At 37.6% G+C, this 25,210-nt stretch overlaps 1 protein-coding gene across 7 annotated transcripts in view; it reads left to right on the forward strand.

Moving 5' to 3' along the window:
• Positions 1-25,210, forward strand: part of LOC311445490 (uncharacterized protein) — a 217,933-nt gene that overhangs the window by 107,371 nt on the left and 85,352 nt on the right. For 2 of the 7 annotated variants that reach the window (XR_014698437.1, XR_014698438.1), the window contains exons 3-4: positions 19,311-19,376; positions 22,659-22,747. Coding sequence is in view for 2 of the 7 variants with exons in the window: in XM_084537698.1 (XP_084393824.1) it covers positions 11,272-11,290; positions 15,414-15,574; positions 19,311-19,376; positions 22,659-22,747 (335 nt within the window). In the remaining 5 variants the exon portion in view is untranslated. Of the gene's footprint in view, positions 1-8,285; positions 8,369-8,941; positions 9,110-11,112; positions 11,291-15,413; positions 15,575-19,310; positions 19,377-22,658; positions 22,748-25,210 lie in introns of those variants that run through there. The other 5 variants (XM_084537698.1, XM_084537699.1, XR_014698439.1 and 2 more) reach the window with 5 other exon arrangements.

Below are 25,210 nucleotides of genomic sequence, written 5' to 3' on the forward strand. Positions count from 1 at the left end.
GATGGATTATCTGCACTAAACAGAAATTTTTTCATTGAATTGTCCACAGTGACATATGGGACTTTCTCCTTAGTAGTAAAAGTTAATTTACTGTTCCTCAGTGTGCATCAGTTGTTTTCAAATGGAATTGCTTTCTGAGAAGAAATTGGTTTGGAATGCAGGAAGAAATGGTTTGTTGAGTTTGTTACTCTATGAACTACCCCAGAAATGTATTTGAATTATTTAAATCATTCATTGCTGTATCCAAGTCTTATAATACAATATATTACCTTTCCAACAATAGGCAGTGTCCCAAAAAATTAACCTTAAAATACTTTATAACATAGTCTTCTAGTCAGTGATTACATCCATCTTGGGAAAAACAAGGAAAAAAGGAGGCTTGTTGATGTTACTTTATCATAGAATGACAGAATGGCTCAGGTTGGAAAGGACCTCAGATAACCCAGTTCCAACCCCCTGCCATGGACGCTGCCCTGATAGGGTTGCCCAGGGCCTCATGGCCTTTATGTCATGTTAAAATTCAAAACCTTACGATGAGATTTCGCCTCAGAGAAAAGTTTTCGTTGTCTATACAGAAATGTAAATATGCATATAAAAATGTTTCCAGCAGAAGACTGAGCTCAAGCCCAGTTTCTAATTACTGTAGAGTGTTAGATGGTTGGAAAGCAGCCAGCCAGTTCACCGTTGCTGATGCTCACTGTCCCTGCTTATGAAAAGTGCCCGTCGGGCAGCACTGCTGGGAAGAGCTAACCAGTTATGGTGACACCATCCCTTATAGCCTGTCTCCACCAGTGAATGATTCAGGCTTTTTATTAAATAACAAATGTATACCTGTTCTAAATGGACTTAGTGTCTTCTGAAAATTATGTATGTCAGAAGCATAGAGTTCTGAAATTGAAGCCAAAAGAGATCAAGTTTATAGTCTGGGAACTGAAGCCCACATCTGTTTAGGCGCCTGTATTGCTATTTTGTTAACATACCCTCAACCTAATTTTTTTTTTTCTCTTTACTTTTTCATTTCTGCTTGGCAGCCTAGCCACGTAACTACATTTCAGTTTTAGATAAAGTGCCTTCTACAAAATTAACTTTTTGGTAGTCTTCTGATACATGGCTTAACCTGTGTATCTCTGAGTCCCTTGAACATTATTTTCAGGCTGACATTAACATTAGTAGTCTATTGCACCTAGACACAGAGCTTCTTATAATGAATGATCTAGGGAAGCCTGAGTCACTAGGAGTTTAGGTTTAATTGTTTAAGATGGAGGTTATTCAGCAGCTTTCCAATGACATTTTTAATTAAATTCCAATGAGTACGTATGCATGTGTCCCCTGGAGGCAGCTTTAAAATTTCTCTATCAGAAGGTTCTTCCCACCCTCCTACCCCACAGACCATGACAATGTTAACGCTGCTGGTTAATAAGTCTTCATTTTAGTATATTTCATCTTCTCGTACATTAGCTGCTAATTAAAGAAGTCAAAATAATAAGATGAGGAAAAAAATAAGTTGTTTTTCTCCTAATTAAAAATACTTCCAAATGAGAGAAACTCTCAGCTAATTCCATCTGGATAACAAAAAGACAGAGGAAAATATGCCAAGAAAAAAATATCTTTGAAGGGAGCTCAATTATAAACACCATAAAAGCATGAAATGTATAGTGCTAAAATGAATGTGGATGGGAGGAAGGAAAGCTAGCAAAACATAAAGCAGTTTAGGATTGAGAATGATAAATGCCATGCAAATTGGGAGCATAGACAGACACTGAGAAAGGAGAAGGCAAGTAAACTGCCAGAGATGGGTACTACTGCAACCATCTGATTACAGTGCAAATAATGTGACTGCTAGACACATTCTCTATCCCAGTAAGGATTCTCAAACATGACTCAAGAGGAGACCCAATTGGTTATATAGTAAAATGTCCCTAGAGAAAGAAAATAATAAAAAGAGCCAACCAAGGAACCAGTCAAATCTAAAATCCATCATTTACAGATATTGAACCTCTCTGGAAAAGTGGGATTTGTTACAAGAAAACCAATTCAAGAAAGATAAACTCAAAATGACAAACACAAAAATGACCAAGTTAAAATTGTTATCACTGTATACATTAAATAGTTCTACCTGTTTGCAATGAAGAAGCGTTAGTAAATATCATCCATTAAGTAAAACACTATTTAGGATTAACTGACAGAGAACCTGGCCTTTTGTGGGTAGTCAGCATTAGCTGATGTTTGTGTACGTGTGTGCATGTAGAACTAATTTCCAAGTAGTTAATGATTTGCTACAGCTACTCATAAAAACATAGATGTACACATGCATAGCACGTGTAATGCAGCATTTTCTCCTACCACGTTGATGCTGGAATTGAGCTGTATCATGCGTCTGATTCTCTTGCAGACACAACACAAAACTCACTTACACGATGTGCACAGGCTTGTGCAGAGAGCTCTAGGCTTTGAGATAACTGCTTTTATTCAGATACTGTATTAAGCAATCATATAGGCAGTGCTAGAATCTTTGCAGTGTGCACAGTCCTCTAGTAAAATATCTAAAGATAAAACAGTGTAAAAGAGGAATCAGAAGCCTTTTGTGTTCTCTGTGCAGGTAGTTAAGTTGCTTTTACCTGCACTGTAGGACACAGCAGGAACTGTCTCCTTCCACAGATCTGTGCTTCCTGACCTGGCCTCTTGTTAGTGTGGTAGATGTGTAACGTCTGGAGTAAAATGCCTCCGAGCAACTGACACGTGAGAACGTATTCTACTGCAGTTGTATAGACAAGCCCTTGTTTGCACACTTGGTCAGTCTAAAAATCTGTTAGCCTGCATTGCTGCCAGCCTATTTCAGTCTTCATATTCTCCTTATTTTCAAAAGTACCAAATTATGTACCAGAGCAGGATTTTACCGCTGTTGTTTTTATGATGTACAAGGATTTTCTGTGCCAAGAAGGTAATTGAATACCATGTCAGTACAACTTGCAGTAAATGAGAAAAACTGAAGATGGATCTGCTGGAGTTTGTATTAGTGGTGCACATTATATGTGAAGTGTGGTGGATGAGGAATTTATCACTTGGCATAATCACAGAAAGCACCTCAGTTTATCTCCTAGTAAATAGCCAGTGCAGTTTTGCAATACAATTAAGTTATTGCTATAGTAATCAATCACCTTGAAGTTATAATATCATCTGACATCACGTCATAACTACCATGAATTCCGTGGGACTCCAGATGTGGAAATATGTTGTCTGGTTTTCTGCTTTTAGATTTATTTGGTTAAGTCAGTAAATGACTCTGAAAGGACTATCTAAGAAAGCATCATCAAGCAGTTTGCTTTACAGTTTTAGGTGTGAAAATTTTGAATAATTTACGTGGGTTTTTTTGTTCCTTTGGATATTAATCAGAATATTTTCATATTTTCAATTAAGGTGTTTAAATACCATCAGCAAAAAATAGCTACAAGCCAAGACTAGAAGTATGCCACTGCATCTTACTGATGATAGCATGTTTTAGATGTGCTTTTTTTTCTGGGAAATATTTAGCGTGCTTCAGCTGTAGACAGGATTACTGATCTGGATATCAGTCTGTGTGTCTTTGAATTACTGCTTTACACTTACAAGACACTTCCTTCCTTTCCACCCATGTAAAACAGTTCAAAAAGTAGGAGACTAATCCTTATTCCTGTATCTCCCATGAAGCTATTCTTATCCAGCTTGTTCTGTTCCATCTTGAAAACAATTGTGTTGGTAGAGTGTCGTGGTTCTGCTCAAGTGGGCAGCTGAGCTCCACCACAGCCGCTCTCTCACTCCCCCTCCTCAAAGAGGAATGGGGAGAAAATATGTGAAAAGGGCTCAAAGGTTGAGATAAGGATGAGAAAATCACGCAGTAATTATTGTAACGGGCAAAACAGACTCAGCATAAGGAGATAGTAAGATTTATTGCTTATTACTAACAAGCGAGAGAAGTGAGAAACAAAGGAAAGAAACCAAAAGCACCTTCTGCCCCCCCATCCACCCTCTTCCACCTCCTCCCCCTGAGCGGCGCAGGGGAATGGGGGTTATGGTCAGTCTACAGCACTTCTTCTCTGCCGCTCCTTCTCGGTCACTCTCGTCCCCTGTGCTGTGGGGTCCCACCCACGGGATACAGTCCTTGCTGAACTGATCCGGCATGGGCTTCCCACAGGCAGCAGCTCTTCCAGAACTGCTCCAGATATGGGTCCATACCACGGGGTCCATCCCTCAGGAGCAAACTGCTCCAACCTGGCTCCCCCACGGGCAGCAGCTCCTGCCAGGTCACCTGCTCCTGCGTGGGCTCCTCTCCACGGGCTACAGGTCCGGCCCGGAATCTGCTCCGGCAGGGGTCTTCCACAGGCGGCAGCCTCCGTCAGTGCAGGGCCACCTGCTCCACCGTGGTCTCCTCCACGGGCTGCAGCGTGGAACCCTGCTCCACCGTGGCACTCCATGGGCTGCAGGGGGACATCCTGCTTCACCATGGTCCTCACCACAGGCCGCAGGGGACTTCTGCTCCGGCACCTGGAGCACCTCTCCCCCTCCTTCTACACTGACCTTGGCGCCTGCAAGGCTGTTCCTCACTCCTCTCACTCTCCCAGCTGCTGTGTGGCGCAGCGTTTTTTTTCCCTGTCTTAAATATGCTCTCACAGAGGCGCAAAACAACAGCGCTTATTGGCTCAGCTCTGGAAAACAATGGGGCCCTTCCCAAACATGGGGCAGCTTCTAGATCTTTCTCACAGAAACCACCCCTATGGCCCCCTGCTACCAAAACCTTGCCACGTAAACCCACTACTCAGTGACACCTCCCGTTTTTGTTATGCATGAGCTCCACAGTTGATTATGGCATACATTTTTGGAAGAACTTTGTACAAGTGTGTAACACAGTAGGTAAGTGTATCCCAACACATGAACAAAGATGAAAACATGCATAGCTGCAGACCTGAGCTAAACTCTAACAGATTATTTCCTTATGCTAGTATTAGTGAGGAAGCTGCTAGCTGCATTTAGTTACCCAACACTTTCCAAATAGGCAGAGCTTTTTGAGAAACTCTCACTTTGCAACAGATGCAAGCAGATATTTGCTGTTTCTCAGCAGTCAAGAAACTCCTTGAACTACAGAAATGTGTTTTCAGTGTTCCAGATGATTATTTTTGGAGCAGAAGCAACCATTTCAGGAATAGAAAAAAAATTACTAGTCACAAATATAAATCTACAAAGCCCAGAAAACGCAAGACTTGATATTGACAGTTGATTAGCTAAGTGGTTTTGCACAGAAGTTACATTTTATGATAAATACCTTCAGAAGTACCAAGGAGTGCGATGGCATACTGTGTGTAATGATATATTTTTAACTTTGACAGTTGTGCCTTTTCACTATGTTTACTTTTTCTATCACTACCTCTGCTACCTGTTTTTCAGTGCTGTATCTTTTCCACTCAGGCTGATGAAAATGACTGACAGGCTTTAAGGTTCTGAATTCCCAGTAAGGAATGCCTGCTAATGTGAATCATGCCCATTTTCAGGGTAAATGAAAAAACCTGGCCTTAATGTAAAAAGGGCAACATCTCAAGTAATTTCTAGTGACAGTATTTGTAACTTTTGCTTGCTTACCGGGGTACACGGTTGTGTACTTGTTATGTGCATAGCTTTAGGCTACTGTGTTTTAAAAAGTTGGTTTCCAAAGCTCATCCATGAATTTTCAGAGGCTGAGTTGGAGGATGGATCCTGACTGTGGATCCATTATCTAAGATAGCCCCTGGATTTATGCCATGAACTGTGGAACTACAGACCATTTTAAAATATATTTTTTATTTTCCAGAGTCAGCATTTCAAAAGTTTGCGTGTATGAGTATGCATAAATGCTTTGTGTGCTTGCTTTTGAAAATCTGGTCAACGTTCTTTTTTTTTTTTTTTTTTTTTCTTTTTTTTTTTGTGATTTGTAGTTCTATTGTATTATGCTATTTATCATATAGTTTTACTAAAACTCTTTGTTGACAGTTGTCATGAAATCAGAATCAATATATTGACAGTGACATGAAATACTAAAAAACTGTGAGTTTCAATGTGCATTTGTGAGATTTTAGTCATTGGCAAGGGATTTCCAAATCACACTGCACTTAGGGTGTGTTTCCTTGCCTCCTTTAAGAATGCCACCTTTTTAGTACTGTAATGGTGAGTCTGGCTATGAACTTACAGTGATTTAATATAAATAAAAAAGATTAAAAAGAAAGAATTTATGTCATGAAAATACTTAGCTTAAAAGTTATGTGGTCAATGGATGCATAGGCATACACAGTATTAATTTAACTTTGGATTTAGAATCCTGTTTCATGTCCTAAAAATAAATATAATAAATAATTCCCAGAAGCAAAACCATTTGCAGAGTAACCTTTCACATTTTTCTTAAAGATGGAAATTTTTCCCCTGTTGGTCAGGATTGCTGTCTACAGCACAGCTAGTTCTGATCTTCTCAGTCATATGTCAGGTTTTTAAAAAACATGACTTCATCCTCTCGTTTTCAGGAATTGCAATGAAATCACAACAGGTAAGTAAGAATCTTACTTATCAGATGATACTTACCTCTTTTCACCATCAATTGAATATGAAAGTAATTTGTTATGCAGAAATTATCCTGGTGGCAGCATCAGTATAAAGCAGTATTTTGAATTATTTATTGAGAATTATACGGCAGCATGCCAGACTCATCGTGTAGTTCCTCCATTCCTCCTGTTGTGTTTTTTAAGGTAAAGAAATACATAAGCTCCAAGTCAGTTTTTCCAGTAACTCCTTCCCTTCTTATACGTTACTTTCATGTTCCTTCAGTTTGGTGTTAATTGGAGAGTTCACTTTCCAGAAGTTTTGTCGTATTGCTACTCTAGTAAGGCATATTATAGTAGCAACAACAAGACAAAACAAAACAGGCTTTGAATATACAAACCGTGGGAGGTATTTGGGATGCAAGATTGTGGTGGTGGAGGTGAAAATTGTGGCAATAAAACATTGACAATCTTTCTTTTCAAAAAGCAAAAGTGTTCATGTTTTTTTTTTCACGATAATGATGAGATTTTACAGTCTTCCCTCTTCTATATGATAATTAGAAAGCAGATTTATTTTTCCAGTATAGTTTTCCTTTAAAATGCGAGCTATTTTCATTGAATATTATCCAGAGCATGCCTGATTTCTTTCTTCTCTTTCTACTTTAAGTGGTAAAAAAAAATGTGTTACAATGCTCATGCCTCACAGGTCCCTTCTGTTTTCATCTCAATAAGCATTCATCTGGGTGAAGATAAGGGACAAGGTATACGTAAGAAATTCCGTATTAATTAAATATGTATATATCGATTTGACCTTTTATAGCACCACACGTTCTTTCTGTGTACCACATTTAAAACTTATGAGTCTATAAAAATACGGCAGAAACTTCATCACAGTGAAATACTTTGTGAAGTTGCACAGATGCTACCCATGTGTGTTGTGTAAGACATTTACATATGCAGAGATTCAACATGTGCTTGACTCTCATCACACAGCTTCCATTTATTTTGGAGAGCTCTAGTTGATATTCCACATAAGGCTGAGTCTGATAAAGGAAAATTTTAGCATTTCAAATTACTTCATCTCCTGTAGAAAGCTGAACTGTATTTTCTTTAGAGCAAATGGTGTTCTCACTGTGGTAAAACAAAAGTCCCCACAAACATATGCATATATTGAGAAATGTCCAGTAAAACGCCTAATGTATAAACAGAATTTCAACTCAGGAAACAAAATACAGTGAAATAAAAGCTCTGGAGGTTTTGTTCTGAAGTCAAATCCAGAACAGGTGTGTATCATCTGTAAGTGCTGAGTAGCAGAACATCAGAAATTGGCATCGCAGTATGTTTTGTGATAAAGCAATATTGGAAAAACATCACGGATATCTGTAATACTTAAATTAAGAACAAATGTCCATCATCTATCAGTTCTCCCTTACTTATTTTTTTTTCTTTATAGTTATTGTTAAAGTCCTCTGGTCTTTGGAATATGTGACACATTATTTTTTTAAATCAGAAGTAGAAATGTTACAGAGAATGATTAACTACCAAGTCCAATGTGTAATTTAAGATGGCCAGTCGAGCATGTAGGAAGAGGAATTCTACCAGATATATTATATAAAATTTTGATAGTGTACTATGAAAAGTTGTATCGAACCAAGTTGCTTTGTTATGTTCCGACCTGTGCAAAAACACTGATGGAAGAATATCACCTTGTGAACTGCTGTTTTCCTCTCACTTATTTTTCTTCTATTTTACAGAGCTGTTTCATTATAACATTCTGCCACCATAGTGCAAAGCATAGCAGAGGAAGGACAAAAATCAGTTTTCATCTCTAGGTAAAACAATCTGCCTGGATGCTTCTTAGGCTGCTTTAATAGCAATGGATGTAGTATGAATCTGGGGAAAAGCTTACTGTCTGAATATTTAAATATTTATCTTTTAGCACAGTTGTCTGGCAATTCATTGCTTGAATTGATTTTATAAAAGAGCAAACAACCCATAAATGGGTTACCATTGTGTCAATGTCGACTTGAATCTCCTGTGTAGTTACTGCTAGAAGAATACGCACACAGAATCTGTATGTGTTGGTGCATGTGCTTCTCAGAGGAAAAAATACTAGGATGGAGCTGCTTCTCATAGGTTAACCAAATTCTTTTAGCCTTCTGTATTTACTGTGAGGTTAAGTTATAGGACAAAAGCCTTCTTCTTTAAAAACACTTTCCATCTACTCTTCAGACAGGATAACAGGTTGCTGTGAATAAAATGAATGACATGGCACGTTTGCATTGGTAGCGATCCACTTTGAATACTCTGTTAATATGGTGTTCCATATTCATGTTTTCTGCAGCAATGTCTATGTTGTGTTGTTTCAAAACAACAGCAAAATGTTTTTTTTTTACATTTTTCAGCACTGGAGTTAGTTGAAGCCTAGTTCCTAATGACTCTGACTCTGCTGTGACTGCCCTCATCTCCCCACAGTGCCCCACTTCCATCCCACATTTCCCTGCTCCTCAGCACGTAGCCAGTGGTCCCACAGTGCAAGAGACAGCACGTGCTGGTATACATGAGGTGACTGGGTAAGTACAAACTGAAATGTGGGGATTAAGGAGAGAAACAAGCAGAGATGTTCTCACCCCTTATGGCTTATTTTATGTCTTTTACTGAGCTCTTGATTTTCATGAAGTTTATAGCAACTTACTTAGATTTGGGACATCAGTCTGAATGTCAAATGTGACTTAGTGAAATTGCTGAAAATTTATGAAAAAAAATAGTGAAAATGGGATTGAACCAGGTTTAAATACCGTGAAATCTCAAACTTGTTAGATCTGCAAAAAAAGCATGGTCTCCTGTATGTCATTCCCAAGTTAAAAACCCCACTTCGCATTGTATTTCAACAGTGTTTCACTGAGTGTGCATTTGTGTTCTTACATTAAAGGCATGTTAAAGGTGTGAATTATGTCTACCTTTCAATTTTTGCTCCCAGTCTGGTGTCAGAATAGATTCTGAGGATAATTTTTGCTCCTTATGGTGGGTGAAGAAGGAAAGTTAGAGTTTGCCATTTCCTCTGACCCAGGGTAGGGCTATGTGACTGCCATAAAGGAGCACAGGGGAGGGCTGTAAACAGGGTGAAATCAAAACTAGTTTCAAAGTACAGCTGACTCATGGGAATGCTCTTTCACTTTCATCTTAGTTCCTTTATGCATTCTTCTGAGACTCTCAGAGTGGGTTAAATGTTTACAAGTAGGACCAAAACTGCAAAAGAATGGATCAGAAAATAACTTGGTCTGTGCAATGATCTTGTTGCACTGCACCACTGAATGTTTAATTGATTGCTCAGCCATAACATTTAGATAGAAAGGCAAGTTCAGATTTACTATTCCACAGCGAGAAGGAAACCAAATTAAACATGAGGCCAGTTCTGAGATCAAAGATGCTCAGGAAGTATAGACTGAAATCAGAAAGCTCATACATTCAAAACGTGTTGAAAAGTCTTCCACCATTACAAGCCTGATGATACCGTGGCTGTGTCCTGACTCCTTAATTAACATAATTTCTAATTAATCCTGCAAACATTTGGCTTCCAAACACTTCAGTGAGAAAAATCAGTATCTGTTGCACATTTTTCTACTTTAGGTGGAGGCCCACTGTTGCTGTTGACACGTTTTTCTTCTCTGCAGTTTAAATTAACAACTTCCAAACTACTGTAAATTACTCTTTGTCTGTAAGTTTTTTTGCCTGTGAATATTTGAGTTGATAAAGGAAGACACATTTCCTATTCGTGTGTTGTTCTGTTGCTTGGGATATGTCATGTGCTTTACGTTCTGTCTAATGAGCATGTGCTTATATTCATTTACTGAAAAAAAATACGTAAATTATTTTTTCCTCATTGTACCATTTACTTTACACCCCTCTTACATCCCAAAGCAAAATCATCTATAGAAAAATGTATTTTGCATGTTCATTTCCATGTGCTGATTTGAGATGATATCCCCAGGAAAACATTTTTCTCTTGTATTTTCATATGTGTGAAAATCTTAGCTCCTGTGCTCTGCACACTCAGATCTTTTGATTATTCATTGGGTTGCTCCCTTTACTACTTTCATGAATATTTCTCTTCCACTGCATTTGTAGGCAAGCCCACATATATCAGCAATCCTTCTCTTCTGGGGGGGATGAGATTTGTGAGAAAGTTGATTTCCATTACATTGCTAGTGTGAATGGGGAGAGTCAGATTAAGTATTCATTACCTCTAGAAATAAAGTCGATTTCAGTAAATATCTAAATAATACCAACCGTGGAAGAAAAAAAATGGAAATAGTACCCATGCAACGTAATTGATTTTTGCTTTAGTTCTCCTTTCTGTTTTGGAGAGTAGCAGGTGAGATGAAAGGAGTCTGTACAGACTGTTTCCTACTCCCCTAACTCTGTGTGTGTGTGTGTGTGTGTGTGTGTCTGTGTGTGTGTGTTTGTGTGTCTGTGTGTGTGTCTGTGTCTGCGTGTGTGTGTGTGTGTGTATAGAAATTCTTTTGATTTCTTGGTTGGAAACCTCCGGTGTCTTACATAATCTTGCATTCCTTAGAGCAAGGGAACAGGGAAAGGGCAGACACAAGTCCATTCACATGGCTGCCAGCGCTGGGAACCAAGGCACAGAGGTGCGCTGTCCTTCCCACTCTGTGCAGTTCCACTGCACCTCCCAGTGTGACTCTCACTTTGGAAGATGGGATGGAGCTGAAGGCACATGCTGAAGGATTCATTCAGTAAGTTTACAAGGACTCATCGCATACAAGAAATGGTAGTCTGTTTCAAATAGGTATTTTAGTATATATTTTTAAATAATTTACCAGTCCTTTGTTCAGTTCTTCTAGATAGTTATTCTTCCAGTATTGCTGTGTTGGTGGCCTTTTTCTTACAAGGAATTGTACTATCTAATTATGCCAGGCAGTTTTATTTAACCTTCTGTAAAGCATGTTTTATTTATATTAGAAGATCTGTTTGTACAAGTCATTTTTCATCCATCTTTTTGTAAGCAGTAACATTTCTTCATAGCATAAACTTACTCATGTTGGTACACACAATTGTTTTAACCATCTGAATGTAGGCTTATCATAATTTTTGTCACCTGTACAAAAGTGCTAGAATCAGATGACAGGACTTCAGAGTAGATAAACATATACTATTACCATTTGTGCAGGCAGGGAAAACTAAGCATGATGCTGTAACAGTCATATCTTGATGGAGAAACAGCTGCCCTCACTAGACACGAGTTGCTTTGGATCCCTCCTTTGCAGTCAGCTTACCAGGCAGCACGCTGCCATCAGCCATCCACCCTGAAACAGTCTATATTCTGGTTTAAATCCAATAAGTGTAGAATTATTTTGAACAGAGTTCCCTAAAAAGGAAAACAGTTTATATCAATTAGTAGAAGCAAACATATGCTCCATAGCTTTCTGAAGATCCTATTTATCATTCCCAAGTAAAGTTAGGGTATGTGCACATTTTGAGTAAAACATAGTATGTCACATAAGATTGAGACAGAAGGGGAGTTAAATGTAATAATGGTACGAACGACACAGATGATGCTGTGTAAAAATCAAGAAATATTGATATGCCACCTAGCTGCTGAGGGAGACTCAATGACAGACTCGCGTGGCATGTACTTTGCAGGATGATTTGTATGGCATGGGGACAGTTAAGAGGCAGCCTGCATTCCTCTTGCGCCCGAGGAGTGACACCCAGTCCCACAAGCCAACGGCCAACAGAGCAGGACGTAAATTCATGCTGCTTGGCCGGGTGGCCTGACTTACAGCTGCTCTAACAGCCCGGCTGCCTGATGTAAATGACAGGCTCCGAACGGACTGCCTCTTGAGGTGAGCTGTGCTTGTCAGAGTGCGATCAGTCATCCTGCGTGTGTTTGGTCTTTTGCTGTGTTTCGGAACACCGAGCAGCAAAAGGCAATTGAAAAGAGGAGGCAGGTGATAAGGGGCTGACAGGGAGGTCTTGCAAAAGAGGGAGAGAACAGAAAAGCTCGGTCTTTGCTATGTTCAAGGGTGACAGGAGGAGTAGGAGTGGGTGATAGGACATTTTGGGATCCACTAGGACTGTTTAGGGGCAAGAGAAGGGGGAGGCCTTGTGCGAGAGGAGGGAAGGGAATGTGGGAGATAATTGAGAAATGGCAGAGGTGGAAAGTTTCCTGAAAACACGGGAGAAGTAGGGAGCATGAGCTGCTTGACAGCAGCCATGGGAGGAGTGTAGTCAAGCCTGCGCTGGAAATTCATGAGTGGAATATCCCTGCTTTAAAACTTGTATTGCATTCCTGAAGAAGAATACATGGAGGATAAAAATGCCTTGCCAGACATGGCAGTCGTGTACGTGTGTGCTTTTTGAGGGCTTTTTCTGCCAGGAGGCAAGAGGTCCTAAGGATGCTAAATAATTGAAGTCTTCTTAAGAAGAAATACAGTTGTCAAACATGAGGAGGTGTCGTGAGCATCACCTGCAGGGGGCACTTCTGGAAGATAGCCTGTGGAAGTTCAGAGGGAACAGGTTATCCCAGTTTGTTGGCATGGGGCAGAATAAGGGGAAAGCTCGGGCTGTCCTGAGTTTCCCTGTTTGTGAGATACATTTGCTTTCCACTAAGTAACAGTTCAGTGTGTGAAAGAAGGGATCTTTTATTATAAAAACTGCTGTGGAGGAAATTCCAGATGTTTATGAGGTGAAGTGATACGGTTGATACACTGTGACCCTCAGCCTGGTCTGAGACTAGGGAGATTTCATGACTGACTGTCCTCTCCAAAAATAGAGTAGGTCAGTCAAAGCCCAATGTGTGGCTTTAGAAACTTTGAGTTTCCCAAATAATGATCTTTAGTTGAGATCTGAGTTAGATAATGAAAGTCATCATGAAAACACAGTTTTCAACATCCCATACTTTTCAACAGATGGAGATTTAACTGTGTACATCTGAATGATACAAAGCAAAAATACAGGTTAATAAAAAGAAACCAGAACTGAAAGTGCATTTGCTTTTTCTCTTTAAAACTGAAATGCAACTTGAAAACTCCTGAGCATCTTGTCCTCTTTGAAGCATTTTCTTCGCTTCCAGGAAGCTAGTTTGGTTATGTTTCAAAAGATGCTACTTTGTCGTGATCACAGTTCTTGTTTAATGCATGAATCTCACCCACAGGGTCTCTGAGTAGAGAAATTAGAATGATGAACTGTAAAAGTGTTGCAATTTTGCAACAGTGCATCCATTAAACAGGTTTATTATTTGTATAGTGTAGGCAAGAGAGGCTCATATTGTTTTCTTCTCTGGCACCAAGGAATGACGATCTGGGGATGGACATCTGAATGTTAACTAACTTTCAGAAGCCTGCAGGAACTGAATGCATCATGTGTTAATCTTGACAGTCTTGAAATATTCAAACAGTTTTCACCATTTCTTCCAGCCTTCAGGAAAAAAAATTCTAAGGAGTGTGATAAATTAGAGTAGGTGTTTGTCATTTTTTTTTTTTTTACACTGGGCTATCTCTAAGATAATCTTAAAATATATGGCTTGTGTACCACTATTATGTGCAAAACATGGATACACATGTATAGACATGATTTTCACTTGCTGCAACTAAAGCCTATAAAGAGGCTTAATTATTTTGTAAAGCACTTTAAGGTCTACTAGTGAAAGCACCATGTAAGAACTAGGTATTATTATTATTACCTTTTATTACTTTCTTCAAAAGACTGCCAAGGGCATATAGGGTGTTGAATAGTGTTCCTTCTATTAGAGACTAGTAAAAATGCAAATAAATAACTAAAGGAGTTTTTATGGATTTAATTACTTTTAGACATTTGAACAATTTAATTCCTAATGGAAATGTTGATGAACCTCTGTTTTATCACCATTTGTTACTCTACAGAGAGGCTTAAATAATTGGGGTGGGTTTTTTGAATTTTTTATTAGATTTAGATAATTCATCTTGGAGGAAATCTGAAACCTGAAAGAGCATAGCTAATCAGATGCTCCAGCTTCAGTTACATGTGCAGCATGCAGTCCACAAACAGGAAGCTGCAGTAATTGCTATTCAGAAGTGACCGTGCAGTTTTTAAGTCTCTTGATGGCTGTGTGTATGGTTACCCAAGTTTTTAGGTTATGTTGGGTTGAACGATTTGAGGCACTGAAGCAAGCATAAGAAGTGCTGTCTCTTAAAAACGGCATGATTTTAAGCTGAAGCACTGGAAAAACACACTAAGATTAATCCTACCACCTGCCAAGCTGGTGGTACAGGGCTGCCCTCAGTGAGCAGCTGCAGTGCCAGTGTTCCCTATTTGTCTGTGTCCTGCAGCCCCTTACCGTGGTCAAAGGAGCATTAGGAAACAGGAATTCCCCAGGAATTCCTTTTCTTCTCTGAAGGATGACTTCAACAGAGTGGCTTAGATCACATGGATGTAAACTTGTATAGAGAAGTAAGGAGGTCTGTGTGGTCTGGCAGCAACGGAGAGAGACTGGCTACGAGCAGGGATCCAATCTGCAGGAGCTGTGTAGGATCTCAGAGTTCTGCCCTGCAAATGTACAGAGGCCCTTCCAGGAGGAGCTGCTGTGGAGCAAGGGGCTTATGTGCAGTTGGACTTGTCTGACACTGGAGCCGCTCGTCTCTGACCCTGTGGCATTGCTGGTGGGGCTTCTGCATCAGCAGGACAGTGCTGCTCTTGGGAAATTCTGGTGTTTGTTGTTGTTGTTGTTGTTGTTGTTGTTGTTTTTTGTTTGTTTGTTTGTTTTTCTGTTACCTAAAGGAACTTCTATGTATTAAATTATGATGTACTATAGCTATAATTTGTTACAGGCTAATTGCACCATTTTGTAACAAAGCACTGTACTCTGGCTCCTAAACACAGGGAGAAGAAAGAGAACTCAAGTGTGGCAGCAGTCTCAGGTGGACAGCAGTGCTGCTAGCTGCCAGCTCCCAGCTGAGCCCCAGGTCTCGCTCTGGACACGAGGGGGATCCCCAACCTACAGCCCAGGGCTCAAATCCACCTTTAATGTACAATATAAGTTGGTACAATGACAGAGATTTGGTTCTTTCCAGAAGCCAAGAAACTTTGTAGTTTCCTCTGTGTGGACTTCATAAAGAGAACAGAGTGAATTCTGTCTGATACTTATCAGCAATCCAGACACAAATTAGCAAGAATTTGAATTTAAATTAGACATGTAAAAGCATCAGTCTTACTGAATGCCATTGAGCTGGACACCAATTATAGCATATTATGTATTAGGAAATATTTAACCTGTGACATGAGTAACATGGAAGAGCAAACAGTATTTTTTTTTATGTCTATCTAGAAACTTAAGATTAAAAGTAATCAAATAAGTCAAATTCTTTGGGTACTTGCTTTAGTGGAGGGTTCAGAAATACCTTAGCATTAATGTCTAAAAATGTATGCAAAAAACAGAGATGTGTTCACAAGAAATACCAAGAGGCATAGATATATTTTTTAACAAGATATTACATAAAAGGTATTTGTAGAGTTTATGTTCTGTTTGAAGTACTTACATATTAAAGATTATTATTGCTATGTTTGCATAGCTTACATCAGGGCTGAATTTGAGCATAAATCCTTGCATTCAGACCTAAGAAATTGGATTAACTTTGCAATAAGTCTGCAGAAGTCATGTTTGCATTTAAGGTCAAGGCCAGCATATTTCACTGGAGAAGATAGGTTTAGTGGGTACAGTCAGATCAAGGCTAGGTGGCATTTATGCTGAAGGAAGACATCTGTACACCAGATTACTTAGCTTACATGGCATACACCTTTGTTTTTAAATTCTTAGGATATCTGTGCTGGGTGGTATGTGTCCTTATCTTCTGCATCTGCACAAAGAAGGAATTGTATACACGTTTGTCTGATCTATTTGTCATTTGCTGGTACAGAAAAACGTAGTATGTTGGATGACAGTGCTATTAATAGTGTTAAGTTGTTTAAGCTTTAATGGAGTATGTGCTCAGGTGTTGTAGTATGGAAGAATATCTCCATAAGCATCAAAAATCAGAAGTGCATTAAAACTGTTAATACCACTGTTACCAGGCAACAATTTAAATCTTACTATAGGTTCTGTAAACGTGGAGTTACATGACTTCTTGCCAAAGAGTGAGAGTGTAACTCATTTGCAATAGCAATTTGAGAACAAATGGTATCCTCTAAGACTGGGTGGTTGTAGTACTTTAGAATTCTTCTAAAACCACTAATTTTTCTTTTTATCTTCTTCATAAGGAAACCATCTATTTAGAGCAGAACTCCTATTTGATTACGGAAATTTAGGGAAAATCTAAAGGGGACAGTGGCTTCAGGTCATTGTTGAAGTACAGTTGATATGGCTGCCCAGGGAAATTGAGATGATACATACTTAGACCTTGCAGTACATTTGCCTTAAATTTTATCTTAGTACAACTTCACTCATGGATTGCTTAAAACATTTGCAAATCTTTTTATTATTACTTTTATTATTATTTTAAATATCCTACAAATAATCTTGAATGTGCTGAGATTTGGGCTACATTTTTTTTAAATTTGGCAAATGCATGCAGAAAAGTATGGTTTTAAGGTGTATGTACATTTCCCATGACTGTGGTGCAGCTAAATATGGGAATGCAAACATACCTGGTTAGTGGATTGCAGCTGCATGTACACTGTGTCTGAAAATATTTTCATAACAAACACGTACTTACAGTACTGAAATATAGTTACTAAAATCAAAACTCTCACCAGCTTATCAGAACACACAGGTTAGGAATACAAGAGAGAGTAATTTTGGGATTGTAGCCTTCCAAACAACATTTCTTAAAAGCGCAATTTATCATTTAGAAGGGCCTTCCATCACAAGGCTGTTTTGCCACAGAGTTAATGATCTTGTGTATTCTGAAAGGATACAAATGAATTGTTCCATAGTTGTTGTGGAAATGGCTCTTTACTTAGCTTGAAAGCAGGAACAATGAAGGCTAGAATAGTGTCAAATTGGAACGAATCCTATCTATCTAATATCAATCTATCTTCATGACAACAGATGCAAACTTCGCAATACTTCAGCTGACATACAATGAATATGTTATATTGCTATGCTAAGAAGCTTCCTCTATATTTTGGTGAATTGCAAGACACTACTGAGGGCATGGGAGCTGTTTGTTCCTTTCTGTCTAACTAGGAATTAGTATAAAACAGGATATGATTAAAAACCTGTGCAATAGTAAGTTCAGCTTAGATTTGTATGAATATAGATTGCTTTTTTGAAAACTTTTTCCATTTTTAAATGGGTGATACTTAATGACATAACTGAAAACATTAGCCAAATCAAGCTTGTAATTTTAACGTGAACGGCACAACATTAACTATGTTAGAATTTATCAAGTATGAAACGTGTTCTTCATTCCAAATTATGATAGTTTTTTCAAAGCAATCCATATACTGTTAATGCAACAGGACCAGTTTTATCCCTCATGTACCACCCAACAGCAGCCTGTTGGATTTATGTCAAACCCTAATTTTAAATTGTGGGCTTTTTTATTCTTTGAAAAACAGTTTCATATTGCATTCTCCTTCCTGGAGATGGCTGTATAGTTTTGGAGCACTATACGATTTCACAAAAGGCTTGACAGCCAATGTCTGATCCTATTCCAGAGATTCATGCTTGCCAGCCTAATAAGAACATGAACAATTATTTTTCTTTTAATCACACTGGATTTCCCCAGGGAGCAAGGAAAAGAGTTACTTCATTGCCTGGCATGTCAGGATTTTTTTAATCCTCTACTGCTGCTATTTCTGTCCTGGTGTTCAAACTGAGTGGAAGAGCAAGACTTTAAAGCCTCGTCTGCAGTGCTATGTAGGGTGTATATGTCAGTGCATAAAAACCATATTCTAACATTCAGCTGGGTCTAGTAAATTACTCTTATTACAGTGCAAAGAAGAATCTAGCCAAAAAAATATATATTTTTTTTTTCATTTTGCTTCATTAATTTATTGCATGCTTTTCCTGAACTCTAATCTCTAGGCTCAAAATATGTCACCACAAGGGCAAATTTGTAGAAGGTACTTATAACATACCATACATATTTATATGAACTCAACAGCTAACAAAACAAAACAAAACTTTACAGTGTATTGATTAACTAATATTGGGTATGATTCAGTTATGTAGGAGAAGATTTAAAAGCTTTCTGCAAAAAATAAATTCTGTGTCAGTGAAAGGTTGCTTCATGGTCTTTTTAGTTTGGGCTTTTGAACAAAACCCTCACTACAGTTCTTATGCACCACTGTAAGCATAGTTTTCTCAAGAAGAAACTAATTAACCACTTCATGGTAGAACTATCAGCTTCAATGCATAGTTACACCTACTAGAGTGGTCTAACTATTCAGTACTAGTCCTAGCAACTATTTTCATGTTTATTTTTTATAGTGCAAGTCCTCTTTTGTTTCCATAAGCAATTAATATTTTGCACTAAAACTCAAAAAAGCTTGTGAAATAGTATAGGTTTTGCCCCGATCTTCCTGCATCATTTTAACTAAAATGACCATCTAGATTTTGTAGGGCTTGAAAAAAAGCTGTGTTTCACTTCAGAGAGAAACAGATTTATGCCTGCAGATATTAACGCAAGGCAACTCACATTAATATACTACTATGTTGCATTGCAATCTTTGATTTTAATACCTTTCACTTATGAATTTTGGCATGCTTTAAAATACTGGCCGCTGGCACCTGACAAGTACTGAATGAGGTAAATAAGCATTATCCTTGTGTTACAGGTGGAGAAACTGAAACACAAAGGGAAGAAATGCTGCCCATGGTTATATGGCATTCCGATGGCAGAGGTAGGTCTACAACTCAGAAATTCTAACTACAGAATTAGAAGTAAAAGAGTGTGTTGGTGAAAGTGACAGGTATTCACAGTATTTCAGTACTTATGCCTATGCTTCTAACAACAGAGGAAAAGATGCTCTGAGAATAGGCCCCCATAACCATACTGATTATGGGTGTGTGGGTAAATTGCTGCTGCCTGTTTCAGCAGAGTAGTGGCTCACTGAGATTGATGGCTGTAGTTTAGAGTTTATGGAAGAGCAGCTCTGTTTTGTTTGGAAAAAGTGCTGAGAAGAAAACCTTAGATCTCAAGTTTTGGTGTGACTTGCCTCTGCGAAAGGAAATAAAGATAAGATATGGGTGGTACCACATCATTTTCCATTTTTCTGCCATGCTTAAGCTCTCTTTGAGATGTTAAAAAATCCAGAACCCAAATATAATTATTGGAATTTGTGAAACTAGAATAATAAAGCCTACTTTTTACCTATAGACTTGGGAAGATTTCCTGCTGACACAAATAAAGCTTGAGGAGCTTCAAGGGTCCTTGGGGCTTTCTTGCTTTTGAGAGATGAGGTTTGATTAGAAGATCCAAAGTCCATTTGTTCACCCAGTAGTAATGATGATACACTGCCCAGTATACTAGTTTGTTTAGCTGCCATGGGGAAGAATTTTACTTGAGGTCATTCCCACACCACACTATAGAAAAAGAAAGCTCCTAATCTATTTGACAAATAACAGCTGGAACCCTGGCCTGAATCTGTTGGTATAGCTCCATAAAATTAAATCAAGTTATTTCAACATACACATGCCAGTATCTTGACCAGTAATAATAAAGTGGCTAGGTGGTAAAGAAATGTAAGAGTCATAGGACATTAAATTTAACTAGTTGTGCATCTGTTAATGGCAAACAGCAGAGAGGATACACCTTCATTGTATCTACTCTGTACCAAATATTATGTTCAGAATAATGTGCATTTTTTCATTGTGTATTTCTCGGTCTAATTCTTCACTAGGAAGTCTTAACAAGGCTTTTTGATTATGTTCTGTTTCTCAGTCTCTTCTCAAATTGATTATAGTTAACATGCCTAAATAACAGCTAATGAACAGCAGTTACAGGTAGATAAAAAACTGTATATACTTCAAAGATTTTGTATAGGAAACATTGCAGCCAGAAGGCTTTTTTTTTCATTTAGAATTATTTCAGAAATTCAATGTTTTCTGTCCCAAACAGTCCATTCTTCTATAAAGCCAATGCTGTTTTATTAAATGAAGCCCTACCTCTTAATATTCACAAAATATCATAACATCAAATAATGATCAGACCCCAAGACAGGTTTTAAACTATTAATGATCTGCCACCTGGTGGCCTGACTTGTTTGAGTTAATGCACTTCTAATTTACAGTGATGGTAATTCTGCTCAAATCAGTGTCTTTAATATGTTCCTTGTGGTTAATGATCTTGGTGTGGGAATACACTGGTGTACACTCTGGTCCACTTCTATCCCAGTCCGTAATGCTGTGATTCAGGCTAGACTTGTGTGATCTGTATGTGTGATCTGGAAAAACCCATAGGAAACTTCTTTTGCTGAAGGAGGAGAAAGTGTTCTAACCTAGCTGTGGGTGACATCTTCCTCTACCCACGTTCAGTTTAAATAAATAATGGTCCATGTTGCCTCTTTTTTTTTTTTTTTTTTTTTTTTGAGATGATTCCCTTCTTGCCAAAGTTGTTATGTATTATTCCTATTTATAACTAAAAAGCATTGCAGTAAGTGTTAAATAATTGAGATTTGTTTATATTTCTGCCCTATCCTTTTTGGTGTCTCCTTATAGCCTGAAGACATGGCAGATTTACAGACTACTTCAGTTCTGCATTTCTGTAAGGGGTTAAGGTACATTGCACCTGATCCAAAGCTATAATCATGTATTTTTCCTGGGTTACGTCTTATCCAAGACTGGAGTCATTTAAACTGGAAGGAAGGAGATCATTATGATTGAACGACTGTACTTTTAATTAAATATTTAGGAGGCATGGCTTGTATACTAGTGGCATAAATAGGTAGGTCAGGTGTAGCAGAACTGATGCACAGATCCTGATACTTTTCTTAGATATACATACTTTAGGCAACTAAAAGAAGGTAATGTGTAATTTCTCACTGCTCACACTTAAAAGATAAAAAAATAATCCACAACCATGAATCTTGTTTGTGTCATAAGATTTAAATACAGCAATAATAAAAGAACTCAGCATTCATGGTGCATATTACATTATCCTTACAAAAATGCTTTGCAAATGTAGGTAAAGTCTTCTGGCCCACAGTAAATAAAAATATTACTACCATTAGAAATATGGATATACAGTGTAGTAACAGGATATTGTGTTTTGCATGTTGTGGAAATCAAAAAGCACATGTATTTTCCTTTGACTCTGCTCCAAATTAATGTTATTCAGTCTTTTAGTACAAACGTGTCTGGTGCTGTCTCTAGGTATAACTGTGAATTGTTGGTATGTAACTGTGTTTGTAAAAACCAGATAGGTGATGGAAATAGTATGTATATGACACAAATAAAAAATAACAAGCAAATGTCAATGCTTAAAATTTGGATATTTCACACAGAGAAGCAAGAACCAAGGTTAGTTGTTTGGAAAGGTAGGAAGACAGGAAAACTGCAGAGAAATCCATGAAATAATTTCCAATTAAATACACAGTTAAAATGGATAACCAAATACACTTTGTGAATGGAAAAAATGTAGAAAATGATGTCATCATTTCTGCCTATAACAATTTACTTAGCTATGTGACAAATTCACACCAAAATGGAAAGATACTTTGTGATATGCATGTGATTATGTCATTACAGATATCATTGCCCTGGAAATTTGCATTATCATGGCTCACAAAATGGGTATGCAACCAGTATGCTATCACCAAAGAAGTGTTTTTCATTCTTCACACTGGTACTTTCTCTTCTTCAAAAAAGAAAGATTAATATATGAAACAGTGAAAATCAGTACTATGTCCCCATGCAACTTCCTTCGGAATTAGGACTTGGACACACAATTTTCATAACTTCACAAACTGGCAACTTGAATCTGATGAAGCTACCTAAAGTTTCTTCTCCTGGCCTCCTGGAATTTTGTTGGCATGGAGAAATAGCAAATGAGATAGGAAGGAATGATAGGAATCAACTGCACCAATTTTATCTGTCAAGAAAGAAGAAAAAGGGAAGAGATGCAGATAGAACATACTACACTCTGACACTCTGTTGTCACAATGACTTCTCAACTTTTCCTGTAGGGTGTTGTAAGCACTTTTACCCGGGTGCCATGCTATTTTACATGGAGAGGACTGCCATCAGTTACCACAGCAGTGTATTACAGCCAAATGTGAGTATTGGGATACGTCTTTCTTGACAATCTCCTTTATAATTCAGTTTTGTTTCATTGGGAGAGATATCTATGTGGCAGTTTCCAACAAATCATTTTTGCAAATCTAGATAAAAATGATAAAGTAATTTTTTTTTAGCAGAATCATCATGTAGTCTCAGTAAATTACTCAGACTGTCTCTTAAGAGTCGGTCTTCTCTTCTACTGACATCTCATTCTTTATATGCCAGAAAAATTTTGTACTGGTTTTCTCAACAGTGTCTAGTTATCCTTTATTTTCTGCCTTAGCCTTTCCTATCATGGGTATGTCTCCTCTTCATTTTATTGTCACTTCAGACTTCTCACTGTCGGATATATTATTCCTCCCCATGATCTTTTTTCATAAGCTTGGCTAGTCTTTGCAAATTGTTGTTCATAAATTTTGACCCTTTTTTGTATTTATTTTTGGTTGTGAAATGCAAGCCTAGAGAAGTCATTGATTTCCCTTCATTTCCCCCCCACACTTTTCCTCCTTTGTTTCATTTAATTATTTCCCACGTCATAGTAAAAATGACTTTTGGGAGGAAAATTGCTTTCTGACACTTGCAGCACTTTTCCTATAGTCCTAACTTTTCTCTAACTGAGTATTAATATTCAAAATTAAGTCTGCAGTTAATGTGCTCAGATACATTTCACTGAAAGGTAGTCAAAGTTACTATTTTGCTTGGTGAGCTGTTTGTTTGATTTGATGATTCTCGTTTACACTAACTCCTCTTTACAGGGGTCTGACAATATAAAGGAGATTTGCATTAATATTTCATCTGATGTCTTAATCGGCTGTTGATAAATATAAATATTTGACCCTGGAAATCTTGGGTTGCATCATGTCAAAATCTTCCTGTTTCTAGGATTTTGTTGTTCAGCTTCATGGGATTTTTAGTTAATGATCTCAGTGTGGAAATTCTTCTTCTGCAGCATGTATGAAATAAATGATATTGTTCTCATTTGGACTCTGCATCCCTGAGATTTTAAACTATTCATACCAGTTGTGTTACTCATTAAGGACTTTTAATGTCAGCAGTATCCTGAAATTTCTGTAGTGTTTTAATTTTTTGATTACAGTTTAGTATTACTTCTGCTCAGTCTAGCCATTTTTTTCCTCCAAACTTTTGCTCATTTCTTTTGAAATCAAGCTGAAACTTCTTTGTATAATGGCCACATTTTGTATTCTGGCAGGTACCTATTTATAATGACTAAATTAAAAAATATATAGGTATGACAATAACTATGAAACCATAAAGAATCATTCTTTTATGTACATATTTTAGAAGTTCCACATATATTATCTTGAGATGTTTTCCACAGTAAGTTTTACACTGAAATAAAATCTCATTTGCATTTAAAATACATCTAGAGGAACAATCAATAAGAGTAAAATTCCAGCTGTGCAGCGACTTACATTATTTCCTCAGTGAAACTAATGCTTTATAGTGGCAGTAACATACAACTATATTTTGTGGTGATCAGAGACTGCAGTTTGTGCCACCATTTTATTTTTCATTTTTAACAAAATCCTTTGTTAACACTGAAAATCTTAACTCAGATTCAGGGTAGCTATATGCCTGCTATTTTTATGGATTGAGCAAATTCAAATCAAAAAATGTCACATATTCATGAATGGAAAAACAATAATTTTGAGGATTACTAACATATTGCACATTCATGTGGAACCATGAAAAAGTCTTTCCCCTTTCTTTTATTGGGAATTTGTTAGGGTATTAGGCACAATACCCCCCACCCTCCTTAGGAGATTAGAATTTAATACTGCATTGTCCATGCTGTCCATGAGTTGCTGGCATCTGAACACACGTTGTGTGCATTCATTTCAGATTTTTTTCATTTCTTCTGTACCAGACCCATGGAAATTAGAAACCCAGTCTAAAGAAGCTTTGTAGGTGTTATATTTTCTCTCTTCCACATAAAAGAACACTTGAGATCATATTCTCAGGGATATGCCAATTGATTAAAATCTATACTCTCCTCAGAAATCTCAGAAATTCCAGTAAACTTACTCTGCCACTGGGTGTATATTTAATATCTGGTAAATTAGGCTGGGACTTGTCCTTTTTTAAATAAGGTGTAAACACTGAAAGATACCTTCTGAATCAGGAGGAGATGGGGAGGAATTTGTGGTCTAAGTTGGTTTCTTTTATCTAATTACAGATTGTATAAAATCTATGGATTTTGTTTAGCTGGTGGGTAATGATTCAACAGTTAATTATACAGAATGTAATGAAGAATAAACCTTAGAACCCGTAGATTAATATACCCTTATTTCCTTTTAAATGTTTTTGAAGGCATGAAACTAATTTGCTTATAAAAATATTTTAAAAACCTTACTCTAATTTTTGAGCACATAGCTGCAAATTCTGAAGTTAGTTCAAACCCAATTTGATTCAGTAAAGTTTCATTGTGAAACTCAGT

This window comes from Aythya ferina, assembly GCF_964211825.1.
Source record: "Aythya ferina genome assembly, chromosome: 16".
Classification (NCBI taxonomy): Eukaryota; Metazoa; Chordata; class Aves; order Anseriformes; family Anatidae; genus Aythya; species Aythya ferina.